The 24,272-nt window shown below is 42.5% G+C and overlaps 1 protein-coding gene and 2 pseudogenes across 3 annotated transcripts in view; all 3 read right to left on the bottom strand.

Annotated features, from left to right (window-relative positions):
- Window positions 1-697: 697 nt before the first annotated feature.
- Window positions 698-907, bottom strand: LOC143777573 (U2 spliceosomal RNA; annotated as a pseudogene).
- Window positions 908-1,880: 973 nt separating this feature from the next.
- LOC143777561 (U2 spliceosomal RNA) lies at window positions 1,881-2,090 on the bottom strand (annotated as a pseudogene).
- Window positions 2,091-15,121: 13,031 nt separating this feature from the next.
- Window positions 15,122-24,272, bottom strand: part of VDAC1 (voltage dependent anion channel 1) — a 101,046-nt gene continuing 91,895 nt past the window's right edge. For all 3 annotated transcript variants that reach the window (XM_077266076.1, XM_077266073.1, XM_077266074.1), the window contains exons 8-9: window positions 18,474-18,531; window positions 15,122-16,017 (exon numbers count right to left, since the gene is read on the bottom strand). In XM_077266076.1, coding sequence (XP_077122191.1) covers window positions 15,926-16,017; window positions 18,474-18,531 — 150 coding nt within the window. In that variant the 3' untranslated portion in view covers window positions 15,122-15,925. The remainder of the gene's footprint in view (window positions 16,018-18,473; window positions 18,532-24,272) is intronic.

The following is a 24,272-nucleotide window of genomic DNA, read 5'->3' as shown; positions in this document are numbered from 1 at the left end:
CTTTCGTTGTGGCGGTTGGGGGGAGTCCTTGGAGTTGGAGGAAATTGGTTTGGGGGGTCCATAGGTATATGGCTCCTCTGTTTTGAAGTTTATTATGTTTCGGATCTGGTGATTGGTGGTGGGGAGTTCCGGCAGGGGTGGTCGGATCTCACGTTTTTACCGCGAACAGTGAACCCTCTTGTGGGGTTTTTGGTGCTCCCGAGCCAGGCTTACAACGGCTGGGAGTAAAATATGGTCTGAGTTATGTTCGCGGTATGGTTAAAAATCACCAGATTCTTTTGGGCTCCAAGGACTTCCCCTAGTTTTTGAAATGTATGCTTTACATTAATTGTTAACTGTTTTTTGTTTAATAAACAGGCTGCTGTGGCCTTCATAATTCCAAAGAAACTTTGTCTCTGTCTTAATTGGGAGAATGGGTTCGGGTGGTCGCGCTGGGGAAAAAAGGTAAGGGACTGTAAGATTGTCAGCGGGATGTATCTCCCTCTTTCCCTAGAGACTTCGACAATACCAGGGTCATGCAATACAATGCTTGACATTCATAGGTGCAAACAATGCGCGCACAAAATGTTGCAATTGGTCAAGTTAAATCTAGCAAAATGCATTTGGCATCTGAAATGTGCAACTTTGACCCTGAAAAGAATTCACATAATGGATTAAAACACAACGTGTGCTGATTTCAATTCAATCCGGATCAGAGAAGGAGTGCACCGTTCCCGGAGATACTGCAATAACGGGTCAATGCGTGGAGTGGACAGAGCAAGCTCTTTTTCCATCTCCCTGTTCTAAAAATCCATTTAAAATATGGTCCCCAAATAGGGGACGTATCAGATATTAAACTGATAAGAACAGATACTACACTTGATCTTGAGCGGCGGCGACGATCATAGCCATGAGGCCAAGAAGCGATAACCAAAAATGGTTTTGTACTTGTGCTGCCATGAGGCCTGACACTGATCCTTCATCCTAGCCGGAAAGCCAAGAAGCAATAACCAGAAATCATTCTGCACTTGTGCCGCACCAAGGCCTAACACTGATACCCTTTGGGGAGACGGAGCAAAAGATTGCCCTGAGGAGGACATTTTAGCAAACCGGACGCCTTCACAATGGCCGTTCAGCCGTTTGTTCAAGCTGTAAAAGCTGTGAGCCACTCGGTTTTTAATCTGCATAACCCCACCTATTGTAACCCTCCTCCCCCCTCTTTGTTCTTATGTGCCCTACTGAGTGCCAGGAGGAGGCATGCAAGAGGGAAATTCAAAAAACAAACAAGCGAGCAGCTGTCTTCCCTCAGCTCTCCTGATGCCGGGTATAGACCCTGCTGCCTATCTACCACCATGCTACCCACCGCTGCTCCAGCAGCAGACTGAGGTTGACTGCCACCGCGCTGCTTTTTATAGGCCAAGGATCCATTGTGACACGTGAGGGTTCCAGTCCATTGTGACACGTGAGGGTTCCAGCCCATTGTGACACGTGAGGGTTCCAGCCCATTGTGACACGTGAGGGTTCCAGCCCATTGTGACACGTGAGGGTTCCAGCCCATTGTGACACGCGAGGGTTCCAGCCCATTGTGACACGTGAGGGCCTAACTTTGCAGACGATATATTTGCAACACTGTAACAAAGGCCAAATACGTGTCCACAGCTTCACACACGGGTTGCAACCAGTAAAGAGAGATTGATTGATTGATAGATTCCATATAGAATGCAATACAATGCTTGACATTCATAGGTGCAAACAATGCGCGCACAAAATGTTGCAATTGGTCAAGTTAAATCTAGCAAAATGCATTTGGCATCTGAAATGTGCAACTTTGACCCTGAAAAGAATTCACATAATGGGTCAAAACACAACGTGTGCTGATTTCAATTCAATCCGGATCAGAGAAGGAGTGCACCGTTCCCGGAGATACTGCAATAACGGGTCAATGCGTGGAGTGGACAGAGCAAGCTCTTTTTCCATCTCCCTGTTCTAAAAATCCATTTAATATATGGTCCCCAAATAGGGGACGTATCAGATATTAAACTGATAAGAACAGATACTACACTTGATCTTGAGCGGCGGCGACGATCATAGCCATGAGGCCAAGAAGCGATAACCAAAAATGGTTTTGTACTTGTGCCGCCTTGAGGCCTGACACTGATCACTGACAAAACAGCCCCTGCTCCAATCTCGGAAGCATCAACCTCGACCTGAAAGGGAAGAGAGACATCAGGCTGGCGCAAGACAGGAGCCGAAGAAAACCAACGTTTCAGCTCCTGAAAGGCCTCCACGGCCGCAGGAGACCAATTCGTCACATCAGAACCCTTCTTGGTCAAATCCGTCAAAGGCTTAACCACGCCAGAAAAATTAGCGATGAAGCGACGGTAAAAATTAGCAAAACCCAAGAACTTCTGAAGACTCTTCACAGATGTAGGTTGAGTCCAGTCATGAATAGCCTGGACCTTGACTGGATCCATCTCAATAGTAGAAGGAGAAATAATAAAGCCCAAAAAGGAAATTTTCTGGACTCCAAAGAGACATTTAGAGCCCTTCACAAACAAGGCATTGGCACGCAGGACCTGAAATACCATCCTGACCTGCTTCACATGAGACTCCCAATCATCAGAAAAGACCAAAATATCATCCAGGTACACAATCATAAATCTATCCAGATACTCTCGGAAGATGTCGTGCATGAAGGACTGAAACACAGAGGGGGCATTAGAAAGCCCAAAAGGCATCACCAAGTACTCAAAATGGCCTTTGGGCGTATTAAATGCTGTTTTCCATTCATCGCCCTGCTTTATGTGCACAAGATTATACGCTCCTCGAAGATCTATCTTGGTGAACCAACTGGCCCCCCTAATCCGGGCAAACAGTTCGGACAACAGTGGCAAGGGGTACTGAAATTTGACCGTGATGTTATTCAGAAGGCGATAATCTATACAGGGTCTCAGAGAACCATCCTTCTTGGCCACAAAAAAGAACCCCGCACCCAAAGGGGACGAGGACGGGCGAATATGCCCCTTCTCCAAGGACTCCTTTATATAACTCCGCATAGCGGCATTTTCTGGTACAGACAAATTAAAAAGTCGTCCCTTAGGGAACTTACTACCAGGAATCAGATTTATAGCGCAATCACAATCCCTATGAGGAGGTAGGGCACTGGATTTGGGCTCATCAAATACATCCTGGTAATCCGACAAAAATTCAGGGACTTCAGAAGGAGTAGAAGAAGCAATTGACACCAAAGGAACATCGCCATGTACCCCTTGACAACCCCAACTTGACACAGACATTGCTTTCCAATCCAGGACTGGATTATGAACCTGCAGCCATGGCAGACCCAACCCGACAACATCATGCAAATTATGTAACACCAGAAAGCGAATAACCTCCTGATGTGCAGGAGTCATGCACATAGTCACTTGAGTCCAGTACTGAGACTTATTCTTGGGCAATGGCGTAGCATCAATTCCCTTTAGTGGAATAGGGAATTGTAATGGCTCCAAGATAAAACCACAGCGCCTGGCAAATGACAAATCCATCAAATTCAGGGCAGCGCCTGAATCCACAAAAGCCATAACAGAATAGGATGACAGAGAGCAAATCAAAGTAACAGACAAAATGAATTTAGGCTGTACAGTACCAATGGTGACAGGCTTAGCGAACCTTTTTGTGCGCTTAGAACAATCAGAGATAACATGAGTGGAGTCACCACAGTAAAAGCACAACCCATTCTGACGTCTGTGATTTTGCCGTTCAATTCTGGTCAGAATCCTGTCACATTGCATAGACTCAGGCTTCTGTTCAGAAAACACCGCCAGATGGTGCACAGGTTTGCGCTCCCGCAAACGCCGATCAATCTGAATGGCCAAAGACATTGACTCATTCAGACCCGCAGGCGTGGGGAACCCCACCATAACATCCTTAAGGGCTTCAGAAAGACCCTTTCTGAAAATCGCTGCCAGGGCACACTCATTCCATTGAGTGAGCACAGACCACTTCCTAAACTTCTGACAGTAAACCTCTGCTTCATCCTGACCCTGAGAGAGAGCCAGCAACATTTTTTCTGCCTGGTCTACTAAATTAGGTTCCTCATAAAGCAATCCAAGCGCCAGAAAAAACGCATCCACATTTAGCAATGCAGGATCTCCTGGCGCCAGGGAGAATGCTCAATCTTGAGGGTCACCACGTAACAAAGAAATAATAATTTTAACTTGCTGAGCAGGGTCACCAGAGGAACGAGGTCTCAGAGAAAGAAACAATTTGCAATTATTTTTGAAATTCAAAAACCTAGATCTATCTCCAGAGAACAGCTCAGGAATTGGTATTTTAGGTTCAGACATAGGACTGTGAACTACATAATCCTGAATGCTTTGTATCCTTGTAGCGAGCTGATCCACACAAGAGGACAGACTTTGAATGTCCATATCTGCAGCTGAGTCCTGAACCACCCAGAGATTAAGGAGAGGAGAGAGGCTAAACACACTGTAGAGGAAAAAAAAAAACCTCAGAGCTTCTCTTATCCCTCTTTTGCGATGCATTAACACTTTACGGGCCTGCTGTACTGTTATGATCCTGGTGGTAAGGAACACATGAACTGACCTGATAGGCAAACCAAAAATAAGAACAAGCTCTGGGAATGTGGGAACTTTACTGACCGCAATCCTGATCCTATCAAACACACACTATAGGCAGCCGTGGAGCGTTCCTGACTCGGCCTAGACGCCTCTACACAGCCTGAGAAACTAGCTACCCCTAGAGAGAAACAAAGCCTCACTTGCCTCAGAGAAATTTTCCCCAAAGTGTAGGCAGCCCCCCACAGATAATAACGGTGAGTTAAGGGGAAAACACAAACATAGAAATGAAAACAGGTTTTAGCAAATGAGGCCCGCTAATAACTAAATAGTCAGAAGATAGCAAGGAATCTGTGCAGTCAGTATAAAATACTACAAAAATTATCCACGCAGAGAATACAAAAAGACCCCCACACCGACTCACGATGTGAGGGGCGCAACTCTGCACCCCAGAGCTTTCCAGCTAGCAATAAAATAGCATATAAGCAAACTGGACTGAACTCATCATATACTGAGAAACAGTTTCAAAAAACAATGAGAGAAAATGGACTAGTAAGAACTTAGCTTCTCCACGAGGAGACAAGTCACAAGGGAAGTCCCAGAGAGGTCTGAACCAGTACTGAATACAACGTCAGCAGGCAACAAGTAAAGGTCCAGGCGGAGTTAAATAGGCAGCAAGCCTAGCAGGAAACGAGGCAGCTGGAGTCCAGCTACAGACCAGCCGTAACACTCAAAGCCACCAGAGGGAGCCCAAGAACAGAACTCACAAAGTACCACTCATGACCACAGGAGGGAGCCCGAGAACGGAATTCACAACATATATGCCCCCCTGTGATCTCTGTGCATCCATGTGATCTCTGTGGCTCCCAGCTTTGTGCCTCCCGTGATCTATGTGCCCCTGTGATCCCTGTGCCCCCCAGCTTTGTACCCCCCATATTTGTGCTCCCATGTGATCTGTGCCCCGTTATCTGTCCCCTCCAGCTATGTGACCCTCTGTGATCTCTGTGCCCCCAGCTATGTGCCCTCCTTTGATCTTTGTGCCCCCTGTGATTTCTGTGTCCCCTGTGATCTTTGTGCCACCCCTGCTGTGAGAAGCAACATGATCAGCATCACCTAACATCAGCTGCACCAAAGAGAAGCAGCTCCAGCCGTCACATTAAGGGCGAGTTACCGGTTTTAATTGTTTGACTAAATATACTGGGGTAATTTTCAAGGTGATAATTTTTTTGTGGACCCCGAATTATGGTAGAAATTTCCAAATGGCCCCCGGCTGGAAAAAGGTTCCCCACCCCTGCTGTATGGAGACTGTATCGGGGCCATTATACTGTATGGAGCACTATCTGGGACCATTATATTGTATGGTGCACTATATATGGCTTGTATACTGTATAATAATAAAGAGGGAGAAGGAACAAGAAAGAATCAGCTAACTGCAATCTGAAGCACTTTGTCAGCAGGCTAAACCGCATGGAGCCGCCTTAGACCAGGCAGATATAATCATGTAGAAAATAAAAAAAAGGTGGTTCTCCAGTGATGATGGAAAAACAGGTACAGCAAGTATAAAACATTACATTTATTTAAGCATATTTAAAAGTCCAACATCTCGGCTTGACAAAGTGCAGCTCTACAAAAGCCGTGTTATGGCTAGCATGCCTTAGTTATTGTCTGTGTGAACAAGCATCTAGCTAAGCTAACAAACATTTGTTCATTCTAAATTAGTATGGTAATTGACACAAGTGCTATTTATATTACAGCTATACTTAACTATTTTTCCATCATCGTTATACAGTATGGAGCACTATTTGGGGCCATTATACTGTATGGAGCACTATGTGTGGCTATTATACTGTATGGAACACCTTGTGAGACCATTATACAATATTGAGCACTTTTTGTGCCTATTATACTGTACTAGATGGTGGCCCGATTCTAACGTATCAGGTATTCTAGAATATGTATGCATAGTGTATAGCACAGCCCACGTAGTATATTGCGCAGCCGACGCAGTACATTGCGCAGCCACGCAGTAATTGTGCAGCCCACGCAGTACATTGCGCAGCTAACGCAGTACATTGCATTAATCCAAAGTGATATACACCAGTCAAAAAATGATATTTCAAAGCAGGGTATGACCAATAAATAAAAATTAACTTTTAATAGATATGGCTAAAAAATTGGTGTGACCAATTACATAACATAAAAAGACTCACAAGGAAAAAATTCCCAAAACAAAGGAATCATAAAATGACCAAGTCTCCAAGACCTTCTGAACCACACAAGTTTGTCAGTCTTTTTTAAGGAGAAAAAAGTGCGCTCCTATACAGGAATATGTAACAAATATACACCACCAACCGCATGTAATCTGTCCCCATCCATCATACGGAGATGCAGTAATTGTGATTAGTGTATAATAATTGGAACGATCTCACCTCAGGACTTCCTTATTGGCCCGGGTAAGACCTCTCACGTCAGCAGCATCTGGAAGGGGGGGGGGGCTCACGACTCCGGCCACACACATACCCATCCACGCTGTTTAGAAAAATAGCTTTAACCCCAAAGTACCGACCACATTTCCCTACGCGTTTCGTTGTATATAACTCTTCAGGGGAAAATAGAATATAGTCCCTCCAAAATAGTGGGGGACTTGCGAAATGGGGGGATATAGGCAATCACTGTATCACCGCGTTGCTCGTGCTTAAATAGCCCGCCCAGTATTACCTGGGCCGGACCAACTGACGTAATGTGCTATGCGTCCCGTGTGGAACGCAGCTCCTGGACCGCACGCGTCACTTCCGGCTGCGCGTGTTGTAAAGGTTTCTATGGTAACGCGGCGCCCAATCACATTGCAGACCGTGGGGCTGTGCGTATCACTTCCGGTGCACTGCCCCTGTCTGGGTAACTATAGCAGCGCGACGCCCGACCGTATCTTCAGGTACAGGGATTCGCGCTATGTGCCACTTTCCGGAGTCTCAGAACACCGTTGCATCTGCCTAACCAGCTGCTGTGTTAGATCAATAAGAAGTATATTAACCCCTCCATAGTTACCAAATATGCAGATTTCAGCGTATTGTACCATTCATACAGGGTCATTTCTCAAATCATTATCATTAATCCTACCATAACCTTCTCTTGGAAGGGAGGATAATAGTCACAGGCATGCACTGGCTATCTCTTGCAAGTGGGGACAAAACTACAACCAGGGGCCGATAGATGATTAAGCCCATGCAATATTATGAATTTGTAAGGGAGTCCCATTATGGAACAAAAAAATAAATCATAGATATTAAATTATTTTAATTTAATTTATGACGGAGACAGTAAGGAGAGATGGGGGGGGGATAAATATTTAGGACTGGTGCACAGAAATAGGGCAGACAGAGAGGACAGTATAGTGTATATCCCCAATATCCCTAACCATGCAAAGAGTCCGCATTAAATCTTGGTTGCTTGACCTAATTCTCCAGGAAACAGCTGTATGTTAGGATTTCGTTCAAGCCTCCTGGTGTTTGTGTTTTTAAGCAGAAAATCCATCTTGTCTCACATTGTAGTAGCATTTGATCCCAATTCCCTCCCCTCTTAGGTGCACCAATCCTATCAATCCCCATAAACCTGAGTCCTCGACTACCACCATTATGCTCAGTGTTGATATGTCTAGCCAAGGGTGTATCTCTGTTCAGGGCAATGTCCCTCAGATGTTCCCCTACGCGTCTCCTAAATTCGCGTATCGTCTTGCCGATATATTCCAGGCCACATGGGCAGACTGCTCTGTAAATCACTGCCTTGGACCTACAGTTTATGAAGTGGTAGATTTCATATTCTTTCCCTGTCACTCCACTCTGAAATCTCGGTCCCACCATGATTACCGGACATGCTATACACCCACTACATTTATGACATCCCTTTGGTGGTTTTGGGAGCCATGTGTCCCTTGCCGGCGAAGAATAGTGGCTGTGTATAAGTCTGTCCCCAACAGATCTACCCTTTTTAAAGGTAATTTGCAGGTATTCCCCCACCATCTCTCCAATGTCCTCATCCATTTTTAAAATGGGCCAATATTTTAGCAGTATTGACCATATCTTTTGGGCCCCATTGTTATAAGTGGTGATGTACCTACAGGCAGGCGTCTCTTCTCTTTTTGGAGCTGGCACCAGTAGACTGTTCCTGTTAATGCCCTTTACTTCATTATACGCCTTCCTTAAGATGCCTTTAGGGTATCCTCTGGCCAAAAATCGTGTCTGTAGATCGTCTGCCTGTATCTTATACTCCTCATCCGAGGAGCAGTTACGTCTAGCTCGTAAGTACTGGCCTTTAGGAATGCCTTTCTTCAGGGGTACCGGATGTTGACTGTCCCACCTGAGAAGGGCATTCGTTGAGGTAGGCTTTCTGTAGGTCCTAGTGTCCAGATGTCCATCTGGCATTTTTTGGATATAGAGGTCTAGAAACGGTAGTTTCTCTTTATGGTGTTCAAAAGTGAAAGACAGACCCAATTGGTTGTTATTTAATTTGGCCACAAAATTAGTCAGGGTTTCAGCATCCCCATTCCAAATCAACAGCACATCGTCTATATAGCGGGACCAAAGGGCTATATTATAGCCTGTTCCTCCACAAATGGGTCCCCGAAGACCTCGGTTTCCTCCCACCAGCCCAGGAGCAAATTCGCATATGCGGGCGCACAAGAATTGCCCATAGCAATGCCCCTGAGCTGGTGGTAGGTGGAGCCGTTGAATAGAAAATAGTTCTTTGTTAAGCAGAACTCGAGAAGGTCCAAGATAAATTTATTATGTCCTGAGTATTGTTGACCCCTGCTTCTGATGAAGTACTCTACTGCCCTTAAACCATCCCTGTGCCTTATAGAGGAATAAAGTGCCTCCACATCAATATTGCAAAGGAGGGCCTCCGGCTCTAAGGTTAACCTATCTATTTTCCTTAATAGGTCCATTGAATCTCTTGTGTATGAGTTCAATGATGTAACATATGTTTTGAGGACCTCATCAAGGTAAATTCCCACGTGATGACAGAGGCTGTTGATCCCTGAGACAATCGGTCTCCCCCTGAGTGGAACTAAATCCTTGTGGACTTTTATGGTAGGTTATGGTAGGATTAATGATAATGATTTGAGAAATGACCCTGTATGAATGGTACAATACGCTGAAATCTGCATATTTGGTAACTATGGAGGGGTTAATATACTTCTTATTGATCTAACACAGCAGCTGGTTAGGCAGATGCAACGGTGTTCTGAGACTCCGGAAAGTGGCACATAGCGCGAATCCCTGTACCTGAAGATACGGTCGGGCGTCGCGCTGCTATAGTTACCCAGACAGGGGCAGTGCACCGGAAGTGATACGCACGGACCCACGGTCTGCAATGTGATTGGGCGCCGCGTTACCATAGAAACCTTTACAACACACGCAGCCGGAAGTGACGCGTGCGGTCCAGGAGCTGCGTTCCACACGGGACGCATAGCACATTACGTCAGTTGGTCCGGCCCAGGTAATTCTGGGCGGGCTATTTAAGCACGAGCAACGCGGTGATACAGTGATTGCCTATATCCCCCCATTTCGCAAGTCCCCCACTATTTTGGAGGGACTATATTCTATTTTCCCCTGAAGAGTTATATACAACGAAACGCGTAGGGAAATGTGGTCGGTACTTTGGGGTTAAAGCTGTTTTTCTAAACAGCGTGGATGGGTATATGTGTGACCAGAGTCGTAAGCCCCCCCTTCCAGATGCTGCTGACGTGAGAGGTCTTACCCGGGCCAATAAGGAAGTCCTGAGGTGAGATCGTTCCAATTATTATACACTAATCACAATTACTGCATCTCCGTATGATGGATGGGGGCAGATTACATGCGGTTGGTGGTGTATATTTGTTACATATTCCTGTATAGGAGCGCACTTTTTTCTCCTTAAAAAAGACTGACAAACTTGTGTGGTTCAGAAGGTCTTGGAGACTTGGTCATTTTATGATTCCTGTGTTTTGGGAATTTTTTCCTTGTGAGTCTTTTTATGTTATGTAATTGGTCACACCAATTTTTTAGCCATATCTATTAAAAGTTAATTTTTATTTATTGGTCATACCCTGCTTTGAAATATCACGCAGTACATTGCATAGCCCACGTATATTGCGCAGCCCACGTTGTATATTGCAGTCCACATAGTATATTGCGCAGCTCATGTAGTATATTGCCCAGCCACGTAGTATATTGCCCAGCCACGTAGTATATTGCCCAGCCCACGTAGTATATTGCCCAGCCACGTAGTATATTGCCCAGCCCACGTAGTATATAGCAATGTGGGCATTATATCCCTGTTAAAAAAATAAAAATAAAATAAAAAATAGTTATATACTCACCTTCCGGAGCCTCCGGATCCAAGCGAAGCGGTTACCGACGCTGCTCGTGCGCTCCGGTCTCAAGAGTGCATTGCGGTCTCGCGAGACCGCTACGTCATCATCTCGCGAGATCGCTGCATGGACCGGTTACCGGAGCGTCGCGAGTTGGAAAGGCCTGTTGTCGATCCGGGGGCAAACGGACAGTGAACATATAACGATTTTTTTTTTTTTATTATTATTTTTAACATTACATCGTTTTACTATTCATGCTGCATAGGCAGAATGAATAGTAAAAAGTTGGTCACACAGGGTTAATAGCAGCAGTAACGGAGTGCGTTACACCGCGGCATAACGCGGTCCGTTACCGCTGCCATTAACCCTGTGTGAGGGCAGACTGGAGAGGAGTACGGAGCGGGAACTGACTGCGGGGAGGAGGGAGCGGCCATTTTTCCGCCGGACTGTGGCCGTCGCTGATTAGTCGTGGCTGTTTTGCCACGACCAATCAGCGACTTGGATTCCATGACAGACAGAGGCCACGACCAATGAATATCCGTGACAGACAGACAGAAAGATGGAACTGACCTTTAGACAATTATATAGTAGATGGAGCACTAGGTGGGGCAGTTATATTGTATGGAGCACTTTTTGTAACTATTATACCATATGGAGGACTATGTGGGCCCACCATTCTGTAGGGAGCCCTTATAATGTATTGAGGGCCGTGAAGGGAGTACTGTTGGAAAATTATACTGTGATGGGATCACCGTTCTTTGCCGGGTCATCATACCGTGCATGTGGATGGTACTGTGGAAGAATTCACTGTGGTGGTATCATTTTGTGTTTGGGGAAAAAAAGTGCAAATATGTTCTTATCTGACAACCAAGTGGTAAGAAATATTATAGATACAGGCACCTGATCATAATTACAATAGAAGCATGTAAAGGCTGCAGCAGAATCAATGAGATAGGTTACAATTAATGAGGAATATGTGGTTCAGAGCTCCTTCATAACATATTTCAATATTTTAGTCCAAGATCTATTAAAATCTAGTTTGTTCGTGGGACAGCCTTTCTAAATTTGTTTCCATATAAAAAATGTAATTCTTATACTTAATAAAGGTAAAAGTTCCTCAGTGGTAGACATTTTTTTTTAATAAATAAGGTTGGCCCGCGACTTTGTCCAAGCTTTTAATTTTGTCCCTGTGTATTTAAGCTTGACATCCCTGCATTAGGCTAAGTTCACACTAGCGTTGTGCGCCGCTGCGTCGGCGACGCAACGCACAACGCACGCAAAAACGCGGCAAAACGCACGCAAAAACGCTGCGTTTTGCGACGCATACGTCGGTTTTTGCCGAAAATCGGACGCAAGAAAAATGCAACTTGCTGCGTTTTCTTGGTCCGACGCTTGCGGCAAAAAAGACGCAAGTGTCGCACAACGCAACACAAAAAACGCATGCGTCCCCCATGTTAAGTATAGGGGCGCATGACGCATGCGTCGCCGCTGCGTCGCCGACGCAAACCCGACGCAAATTAGCTTAACGCTAATGTGAACGTAGCCTTAGATGGTCAGTGTTCATGCACAAAATTCTGAGGCTATGTTTTGTGACAACTGGACAATTTCCTTATAATGTAAGTTAATCACAGGGTCAAGGTAATGGAGCCCAGACCAATGATTATTTAAATTTCTCTAGGGAAGCTGCCATATAATAAAAAAATTATTTATTCTTACAAAAGCAATTATGCAAATACTAGTTCACAAGTCCTCCAGCACAAGAGACGTTTGCAGTAGTAGTGTACCCTGAACATTAGAGCCCTTCTAACAGGGCTAGGCCAGGGGCTGGAGAGTGAATGCAGCAAATTCATTTCGCCTCCACCGTCTTTAGCTGAAAGTTGGGTGTACATACAATCTGATGAGAATGGGAGCCCCCTGGTAGATGATGTTGGAGGAGAGAAGTATTGAGCAGTTGGAATTTCAATGCCCGATCCTTTACAAGTTTTCAAAGGAGATAAGTTGCTGCCACAGTGTATGGAAGCATCTTCTCTCTGCCAGTTGAAAACGTGCATCTTTGGCTCATGTGTATGGGGACATATGCACATCAGCCAAATGTTCGTTCGGCAGACAGCTATCTCATGTGTATGGACACTTTTCTATTGCTTTTCTTTTACTATCACAGCTTAAAGGGGTATTCTCAGATTATTAAATTTGTTTGGACAACATTAAAATAAGCAAGTTTGCAACGGACTTGCTTTTTCTATGCGGTCATCAATGAAATGAGTTCTCCCGATGACAGCTTTTATGGTACATAATGTACAGCATGTTTCTATCTTGGCCTTTAATGTCTGCCCAGACCCTGGCTGAGAGTGTACAGTGGTTAACTCCTATTATCCCAGTCAGCCCTCTACCAAACTTGATTTCTATACAGCAGCTAGCTGCTCACCTTCCTCTCAGCTCATGCCAGCTGCTGTTATAAATCTGGCAATATCACCAGCCCACACCATCAGCGGCTTCCACAGCAGATCTCCTACACAGGATGGGCTTTCCTGAGCAATGTCCTTGTGCAAAATACCTGTTATCTCTGTGTGTAAGTGTATCTCTAGAACAAACCACTGAGAACTAAATGTGCCACAGCAGAACCTCTGCTAAGCTTTAAAAGGCTACTGTTATAAAAATAATTGTAAAAATCTATCATGTTATCCTTTTAACATTGAAACATGGATTAAATGTAGCAAAAAGCTGGCTATGTGACCTACATATGATGCTCATCTTCGGCTGAGAGCCCCCTTGCTAAGAACAGGTAATTAAACTTGGCTTCTGACTGATCACAAACCAGGTAGGGCTGGCAGCAAAGATTTGGGATACAACAAATTTACAGCCAGTAGAGAGAACCTTTTACTTCTAGCCTGCATGTGTTACAGAACTGGCAGGAAAACTACATTCAGCTGCTTTGTTCCCTATCCAAAATTATGAATATTGTGTTTTTTTTTATGAACAGCAAAGATGACAGTTATGACATTTTCAGAGTCGTGATAAAGTGGGGTGCACGGAAGCATTGCCTTACGTCACTGGGCGGTTGAGACAGCGCCTGTTAAGTTAATAACAGAAATGGATGATGATATCCATGCCATGTTTCTTCCCGATAGAAAGGTAACAGGAAATATGACAGTAATATCTTCCGCCAAGGATATCCAGGGGTGAAGATATCTTAGAATTTGGGAATTTCATCATTTTTTAAAGATTGAGCCACGTTCCATAATTTTTTGAAGACCAGCCCGGTTATGAGTCACCGAAGGGAAGGTATGTGGGCATAATTTGTTAATAAAAGCAAATGCCAAATTACAATCTTTGTCAGTCCTGCAAGGTAAGGTTCACTGTAGTTCTATCCCATTTCCAAAAATGAAGAGCTCCCCTTCTTAAAAGCTAGAGCCAACCCTCTGAGATGGGGTTTAGTACATTTCTTCTGTTTATCCCTTTTATTTTATGTAATTGTATATACTTGTATTGGTTTGTTCATGTTGTAAAATCTTTTGTATATATATATTTTTTTTTTATAAACACTGCCTACGTTTTTGATGAAATTGAATAACTCTTTTCCCTCGTGCTCTATAAAGCACACATCTGAAGCAATATGCTATCTGGGTGTCCAATAGGCCTGTATAAATGATTTGTGGTGGCAGTTAGTTTCTGTTATTGTGGGGGTTGGCAGCGACCATACTGATGTATATTTGCCATGTATTGGAATCCGAGTTACATATACTACACGCTCACTTTAAGTTCCCCAATAACTGGCCTATTAGTAGAAACGTATTTGCCCTGACGATTGGGGGCAGGGGAGTATTGTTTCCTGACATATTAGTGCTCTCCTTGACAAATTGGTACCAGTCGGAAGATCTGTGTGATTCTTCCTGTTGGTTTCTGGACACTCACCAGAACTGTCACTCAGGGAGGAGAGCCCACCCCCCAAGACACCAAGAAGCGAAAGACTGCAGAGCTGTGAGCTGCTCAAGAGACAACTTGGGAATAATCCTTTAATTCCAAAAGGTTACACATCTTAAGCTGTTACAAGACTCAAATACCCTGCCCTTACAAAATATTACTGGAAGTGTGCAGAACGGGAGATTGTTCTGCATTTTACAGTAAACCCACTAATAATATGGTCAACCTCTCATTATACGGTTGATAACAGAAAACAATACACGGTCTTAAAAGAAAAAAACCACAAATCACACCAATGTCATAGTTGGGATTTATTTGAGTGGATGTTGCATACAGCATATAGGGGGAGTCTAGTTTCACAAAATGGAAGACACTACATGGATCGGTCGCAAAAAAAACAAAAATGGAAAAATGGTGCAGGAAATACAGTAAAAGTCCTTTGAAAGATGGATACAAGGGACATCACTGTGAGTACTTCAGGAACGATGTCTCTTCCCTTGCATATGGCTCTTTCAAGCTTTCCTGTAGTGCGTCCAGGAAGGAAATACAATGTGCAAAAATGTAAGACACAAAAATACCTTAAGATGGTCTATGGACAACATTTGTAACGTCGGACGACTGGCATATAAGACTAGAACAGTTCATGAAATACTTGTGACGTTTCTCATTGTGAAGTTGGATGGTGATCACAACTTTAAATCCCTTTTCTCAATGTAGGAGCCTAGTAACGCTTACGCTGAGATACAGAATTGAATAATCTAAAATATATATTATAGTGTTTTTTTTTCAATATAATTTTAGAACTACTCTGTTATAAAAGGCAAACAACACCTTCCAGTCTAACAAGCATGGTAGAAATGAGCAGCTATGAAGTATTTCATACTTTTCCTGGAGTAGCAAAATCTGTTCCCTAAAGTGTATTTATTTGTCAGGCAATATCACTTTAAAGCAGAGTGATTCTCGTTTTCCCATTGGAAACACTTGTCACTGACACAGAAGGTTGTTTGCATCCAGGACACAGGACATTACAAAGGTACACTAGATTCTTAGGATATCTATGCTGCAGAACATCGGACAACAATCTGGTGCGGAGTGAGATCTGTTATGCTTCGAATTCTAGTCCTAGGCCCAGCTTGTGACCTCCTGCATGAATGTTCTTGCCATCGAGCAGCGTGGAAAGTGTTAATTTGATACCTACAAAAACAAAAAATACATTTATTACGTCTAAGGATATAAATAAATAAACTTGAATGTCACAGCTTACCGCGATTGTGTATGGAGAGACCTGTCGATAATGAGCCAGGAGGGGAAAACCACTTGGGACCTACACAGCACTTCTCCTGAGCCCGACACATAACTGTGGCCGATATGATCACTCTGGGCTAATACAGGGGGTTCTCCTGTCTAGATGCCACATTAATCAGACAAAACAGACAGCAGCTAAAAATATGGCTAACGCCTATGGTTATCAGTAGCACCGTGTACACAGGAGATGTGCTGCTGAGAACATCATATTCTATGAAAACAAAGGAACCCCAGCGCAAAGCCATAAACCTAATAGAAAAACCAGGGCCATGGTCTGTGGTCCTTCCCGGGTCCTCTAGCCTGTTGTTCATCCGCAGGTTTGCATCACCTTGGTAATCCTCATTTTCTATCGTATATCCATGAATCATCTTTTCCTTTGGGTTGGGGATGGTTGAGCTGCTATAGGTATTTGGTGATTGCCATATTATTGGCGCTCTTTATATACAGCCTATCTTATGCCAACATTATTTCCTGTAGGTGCATATTTTATTCCGTACACCCCATGAGCCATTAAAGGAGGGATATATCTTATATGTACATGTATATGTATGTTTTTGATATGCATTACTGAGTAGCAAGTCATATATTTGGGGTCATCATATATGCCTGGGTTGGCAACAGTTTTGTGTGTTGTTTTTTTAATTATGTTTTAATTATATACCAATAAAGTGGATTTTTTTACATCATTATTTGCTGTGGTGTGCATACTATGGTAGTGCCTTTTCTTTTATGCAATTGCATCATATTCTATGGGCACAAAACAATCATAATGATTGCTCTGTGCACAGGCCAGTAAAAGACGGCCTATCAGCTTGTATGTGGCTTGTGTAAAAGGGCAATTATTATGGAAAAAATGATAGAATTCATGAAGGAAATCAACCGATGTGGACCTTCACTGAAATACAGCTTTATGTAAAACTATACATGCACATTATATAATTGTCACATTCCATTATTTCAGATAGTAGGTAAATCTAACGTATCTGCTAAACACATGATGTATGGCTGCGCATGACTAACCTGGAAATACCAGTGGATTGCATAACCCATACGGCCTATATGCAAGCATCTGGCTTTTCCATCAGTAACTACAACCAGAAATTTACTATTTCTACAAAGATGTCAAGACCAAGCTAAATCTGATTCCATGGTAGAGTCTAAAGCTCCTCCCTACACATTAGACTTATTTGGCTAAACCGATATCGACAAGTCTGGCTGACAGTCTTATGTGCATGGGGGCCCCGGACAACTAATTGTTGGGAGAGTTATAGATTTGGCATTTCTTATTTTGGACTGCTGATCCTTTTGGTCTCCTTGAAGTAAGTCACCACCAGACATGTCTGACAGCGGCTTTCTCATAGAACATAGGAGCGTTCGGCAGAGCAAGCATTCCTGTGTATGGGAGAGCTGGGCGAGATAGCTAGTGGAGGAACAATCAGTGAACCATAATTTTGGTAACAGTACTGTAAAATATAAGAGAATCCCTAAGAGATTACAAGCCACGGGCACCATAGTACTCCTACCATATATGTAAATGGAGCAACCCTCTCAGGTGCATGGCCAAGAGGTACCGTATTTTGTAAGTGGATGTATTTTCCATGGCTGAAACCAAGTCTTACCACTGAATTTCTGCAGTGGATTTGTAGTTTCAACTGAAATGGATCCAAGTGAGGTTTAGCCCCAACCTCACTCAATGTGACTAATCTTTGTGATTTCCATATCCCAAAGAAATAAGTAGTAAGTTACTTATTTTTGCGGCATGAATTTTTCAGCAACGTTACCAAAATTTGCACTGAAAATAATTGCTGTACCAAAAAAAACAAAAACGAGGCAATATTCCTTTCCCTGTATTTCTTAGAACATCTACTAAATGCCCTAAGAAGGGGTCTATCAATGTGAAGGTGCCTTCACTAATACTCTTAAAACTGCTGTCAGACAAATAGGTTTCTCCAAAGTGTTAAGTCTTGCTGGTAAATAGAAAAAAATCAAAACTGCTTCTCCCTCTTACCGATCCTTTGCAGCTTCATTTTTAGCCATTACCAGGTCTCCACTGGTCACTACTTTGTGGTTCCATATAGACAAGAAGACCCTGCTCAGTCAATCACCAACTGCAATGGTGACGTCCTCAGCCAGCGTTTCCGGACATTTTCTGAGTGTAGGGATGAGAAAGAAGTATAGAGACCAGCGAGGACCAGGTAAGAGCCAGAATGGGAACTGCAAAAAAATAAGTTTACTGTAAAGTTCATGCCTGTGTTTCTGCATAAAACTGGTCAAAATAATAGAGACGATGCATGACAAGGCCCACATGGAGGACGGTAATAAATTTAGCAATCAGAATATCATACCTGGTTTAAGGGTTTGAGTATATCCTAATCCAATTAGACTGGAGTTGTTCACTTTAGCCTGTAAGAAAGGTCAGTCCTTAATTATTAATACTAATCCATTGCAAACAAAGACACTTCAATTTTATGAAACTAAAAGTTGGATGGTATAATGTATAAATTATATATAGAGTTCTCATTTTCAGATTGGTACATAATATAGCATGGTATCCGTTGAGGAAAAAAAAAAAATTTTCAAAAAAATTTAATCACCCAAATATGACAGCAGGTGAAATTGATGCTCTACATGATTTGGCACATGATGGTGAAATTATTATAAAAAAGCTGATAAAGGTGGTGCGGTGGTCATTCTTGATAAGAATGAATATATTGAAGAAATAAAGGGACAGTTGGCGGACCCGGGGGTGTACGAGAGATTATCTTGTGATCCCAAATTTGTTATTGCAAGAGAGATTAAAATTGTCTTGGACAGTGCTTTGGAGAAAAGGATCATTGATCAAGATATATACGATTTTTTGACTGTTAAATTTCCAATTACTCCGGTGATGTATACACTACCAAAGATTCATAAGTCTCTCAGGCACCCTCCGGGTAGACCAATTGTCTCAGGTTGTGGTTCCATTTTTTCTAAGATTGGGATTTTTGGGGATAAAATTCTTAACCCGATTGCTAGCTGTGCGGAGTCTTTTATTCGGGACTCCACTGACTTTCTTGAGCTGACAGGTGAAGTTATGTTGGCATCTTTTGATGTCACATCGCTTTACACGTCTATTGATCATGGCCGAGGGTTAGATGCAATAAATAAAAAACTATTGACCACACATTACTCTGTGGAAGCTAGAGAATTTATAGCTCAACTTTTGGAATTAGTCTTAACTAAAAATTATTTTTTGTTTGGTGACACTTTTTATTTGCAATTACGCGGGACCGCAATGGGCGCGACATGGCGCCCGCGTATGAAAATATTGTTATGAGTGTCCTTGAAGAGGACCTCGTCTATGTGTCCCACCACTTTTGCTATGTGGCTGCGTGGTGGAGATACATAGACGATGTCTTCCTCATTTGGACCGGTACTGAGGATTTGCTACACGAATTTCATAATTATTTGAATATGATTGATGAAACAATTAAATTTACCCTTGTGCACTCGGATACAAATATACAGTTTTAGATGTCAATGTCCGAATTGAGAATGACAGATTGGTCACTCAACTATACACAAAAACCACTGACAAAAATGATTTGTTGTTGTTTTATACTCAACACCCGAAGAAAATGAAAGAGTCTATTCCATATAGTCAATTGATGCGAATAAAAAGAATTGAGAGTGATGAAGACTCCCTAGAAAAATCTGTTGCAGTGACTTTAAAGAAATTTTCTGATAGGGGCTATCCAAAAAATCTTTTGCTAAAGCAAAAAAATAAAGTGGATATAATATCAAGAAAAAATTTATTTAAAAAAATCATCAAAATCAAAGGAACTTGATCGTATTCCTTTTGTAACCTCCTTTTGTGAGGAGAGTAATAAGATTGCTGATGTTATATGCAAACACTGGGGAATGTTACATAAATGTTTACCACAGGTGAAAGAATTCTCTAAACTACCAATTTTTTCATATAAACGAAATCTTACTATTGCTTCCACTCTAATAAAATCAGATATAGGTTCCTTTAAGAAACAGGGCCAAAGTACACTTACTGGCCTTAGTAAAAGGGGTTGTTATCCGTGTTTATCATGTATTAATTGTAATCTGATGTTTAAGGGTTCAAATTTCTTTCATCCCATTACTAATGAGGAATTCAAAATTCGACATTTTTTTACATGACTCAGAGTTTGTCATCTATTTATTACAATGCCCTTGTTCCTTGTGGTATGTCGGTGAGACTACAGGTAGTTTTAAGATAAGAATGAATCAACACCGACATACCATAAGGAAAAACGTATGGATTTGCCTGTTTCCAAGCATTTTGTGGAAAAATCTCACACGGAAAAGGAGTTACGGTTCCGTATTATTGATATGGTACCTGTTCAAAGTAGAGGGGGTGACCGTGTGCGCCTTTGGAAGAGAAAAGAATTGGAGTGGATAACAAGATTAAATACCCTGAAACCATATGGCCTCAATGTAGATTTTAAGCTTAGTCAAGTCATGTAATATACAGTTTTGGTTTTTATTCTCTCTCTTAATATATGATCTTATTGATTAATAATTGTTGAATATTGGATGGAATTATTAACTTTTTTTCTTTTTCTCTCTTTTTTTCAGGTGTCCCTTCCTTGAAATGAATGTTGTTGCTAAGTGTTTTTCCTTGCCTGTGAAGTGGCTGATCTCCTTTTTATATATTCCATTTCATGGATTTAGTATATTTCTCCATGCTTTGCATTTCTTGATTCGTTGGCTATATATTTAATATGAGAGTAAATAAATATAATTATAAAGAATAATAAACATTGAATATCGGGAGCAACTATCTTCTGGTCTTGTCTTTGTTTGAACATATCTCTATAGGGCTGTGTGTGATCTAGCCAAGGATGTGGGTCGCGTTATGTCATTAATTGGATTGGAGAAATGCGGGGGGTTATCCGCCTCCAAAGGTCTCTGTATCCATACTGAGGAATGGGATGCCCCACTTGATTGGTGGGTTTCCCAAACCTTATGACATTCTGGGCTTATGCCCTGGCCCTTTAAATCCGGCGGCACACGTGAACCCTTACCAGAAAAAGAACAAAACTTGTGTCTACTTTTTTATTTTTATTATTATTAAGTTGCTGGTGAATCTGGAGATGCAGGGCGGGTGTATTTTTGTATCTTTATGCAATACTTGTGGTTGCAGAGATCCGTCACCTTATGTGGCATTTTTCCCTTTAGCAATATGGCGTCACGGTCTTCATAAGCGTCACGGTCTTCATCTGCGCAATTGCCAACCTGTGCACTCTGGGTCTCTGACATGGACGTCATTAACATGCACAGTTAGCGCGGTAGGACGTCGAAGACCGAGACGTGCATGACAAAACAATGTATGTTTAAGTCCTTTGTAAACGTGATTTCTGGGATGGGGACACCTGATTTTTTGAAATTATTAATTGCTCATTAAATATATTTTAAGAATAATCACGGAATATGCAAAATATTATGTTCACTGATAATGAATTTAGTAAGGCTACCGTTATTCACATGGATGCACTTTATGTATTGTCAGTATATATAGTTTATTAGTAGTTTTAATATCACACATAATGAATTTTATAATTGGACATGTATGTGTTTTGTATAAATGGCTGTTTCACTCATGTGTTCACGGCTGGAAAAAGGATTTTGTATCCGAAACGTTGCCACGCCGTTCAGGCAATAAAGTCCACTTTTTTCTATTTGTTTTGTGCTGCATTTCTTGTTTTGATACTATCATTGGAGGCTTTTGGACTGCTGGTTGGGAAAGCTCTGCACGATAGTGAGGTATTATTGGATGCTGTTCTATTATATATACACTCACCGGCCACTTTATTAGGTACACCATGCTAGTAACGGGTTGGACCCCCTTTTGCCTTCAGAACTGCCTCAATTCTTCGTGGCATAGATTCAACAAGGTGCTGGAAGCATTCCTCAGAGATTTTGGTCCATATTGACATGATGGCATCACACAGTTGCCGCAGATTTGTCGGCTGCACATCCCAAAGATGCTCCATACAAGGCAGGATGGATCCATGCTTTCATGTTGTTTACGCCAAATTCTGACCCTACCATCCGAATGTCGCAGCAGAAATCGAGACTCATCAGACCAAGCAACGTTTTTCCAATCTTCTACTGTCCAATTTCGATGAGCTTGTACAAATTGTAGCCTCAGTTTCCTGTTCTTAGCTGAAAGGAGTGGTACCCGGTGTGGTCTTCTGCTGCTGTAGCCCATCTGCCTCAAAGTTCGACGCACTGTGCGTTCAGAGATGCTCTTAGGCCTACCTTGGTTGTAACGGGTGGCGATTTGAGTCACTGTTGCCTTTCTATCAGCTCGAACCAGTCTGCCCATTCTCCTCTGACCTCTGGCATCAACAAGGCATTTCCGCCCACAGAACTGCCGCTCACTGGATTTTTTTTCTTTTTCGGACCATTCTCTGTAAACCCTAGAGATGGTTGTGCGTGAAAATCCCAGTAGATCAGCAGTTTCTGAAATACTCAGACCAGCCCTTCTGGCACCAACAACCATGCCACGTTCAAAGGCACTCAAATCACCTTTCTTCCCCATACTGATGCTCGGTTTGAACTGCAGGAGATTGTCTTGACCATGTCTACATGCCTAAATGCACTGAGTTGCCGCCATGTGATTGGCTGATTAGAAATTAAGTGTTAACAAGAAGCTGGACAGGTGTACCTAATAAAGTGGCCGGTGAGTGTATGTATGTATATATATATATATATATATATATATATATATATATATATATATATATATATATATATATATATATATATTTTTTTTTTTAACTTATTTATTTATTTTTTAAAATTTAAAACGCTATGCCAATGGCAAAACCAACAAGTAACCCATAAACCATTAGCGACGATGCGATAATGGCAGCAAATGTGCAGACTGGGTAAGTGACGCCTGCACACTCACAGTCCAATAGACATAAGCACAAAAATTACTGGAGAACAGCAGACCGCAAATGCAGACATTACCAAACACTGCGGGGCTGGTAGAGTCAGATCATACATAAAGGCTGGGGAGGTATTCTAAAGAATGGAAACAACATCATGCCTCCTCCATGAAAATCGTTATATGGAGTAAAGGCCCCCATACACAGACAGGTTTAGGTCCCCAACCTGTGGCTTGCGTCTGCCTGCCGGCATTACCACCAAGTCTAGCAAACAGCTATAGGGAGCAGCGTTCCAGATGTGTCTTATGAGTAGCTCTGCACAGAATAGCAGATCTGGACAAAGCATACACAGGCCATAAATTAGAAGTATATTACCAGTAAGAAGAGGTGCTTGAATACTGAAAGTAGGAAAGGTGGGAACCCTGGATATAAGTATACTGCCTTGGTGTGATATTTAAGGGGAAACTTTGGTAGTCATTATACCAGTAATGGAAGCTATGGGTATCACTGCTAAGGAAACTCTGGATGTGGCTCTATCAGAGCTAAAGTGTGGCTCTCAAGGGAAAAAAAAAAAGAAGACAGGAGCACTTTGTGGAGCTATATACAGGTGTGTCTCACAAAATTACAAAATCATCATGAAGTTAATTTATTTCAGTTCTTCACTCATATAGAGTCATTACAAACAGTGATCTATTTCAAGTGTTTGTTTCTGTTAATGTTGATGATTATGGCTTACAGCCAATGAGAACCTTAACCCCTTAGTGACAACCAATACATTAACTGACCTGAGATATAAGAGAATAGCCTCCCCGTACAGGTGACACTCCAGCAGCTGTCGGCTGTACACTATAGCTGACATCTAGCTGTATCAGCCATGATCAGTGTTTGCACCATCCAAATCTGTTTAACCCCTTATATGCTGCTGTCAATAATGACTACATCATTATAAATGGTTAACAGAGTGTGGGGGCTTCCTCTTTATCCCAATTGGTGCCCTCAGGTCATGATTTTGTGGTCCTGATGTTTCCCATGGCAATTCACGACCAAATAGTGGCCTTAGGCCATGTTCACACAGTGCGTTTTTTACCGCGGAATCGCGGCGGTTTTGCCGCTGCGGTTCCGCAGCTGTTTTCCATGCAGGGTACAGTACACTGTACCCTATGGAAAACAGGACACACTGTGCACATGGTCCGGAAATTTAAAAAAAAAAGCCGTGCT

Source organism: Ranitomeya variabilis, chromosome 5, assembly GCF_051348905.1.
Source record: "Ranitomeya variabilis isolate aRanVar5 chromosome 5, aRanVar5.hap1, whole genome shotgun sequence".
Taxonomy (NCBI): Eukaryota; Metazoa; Chordata; class Amphibia; order Anura; family Dendrobatidae; genus Ranitomeya; species Ranitomeya variabilis.
Note: the sequence above shows the minus strand (reverse complement) of the source record. Positions and strands in the feature narration are given on the sequence as shown.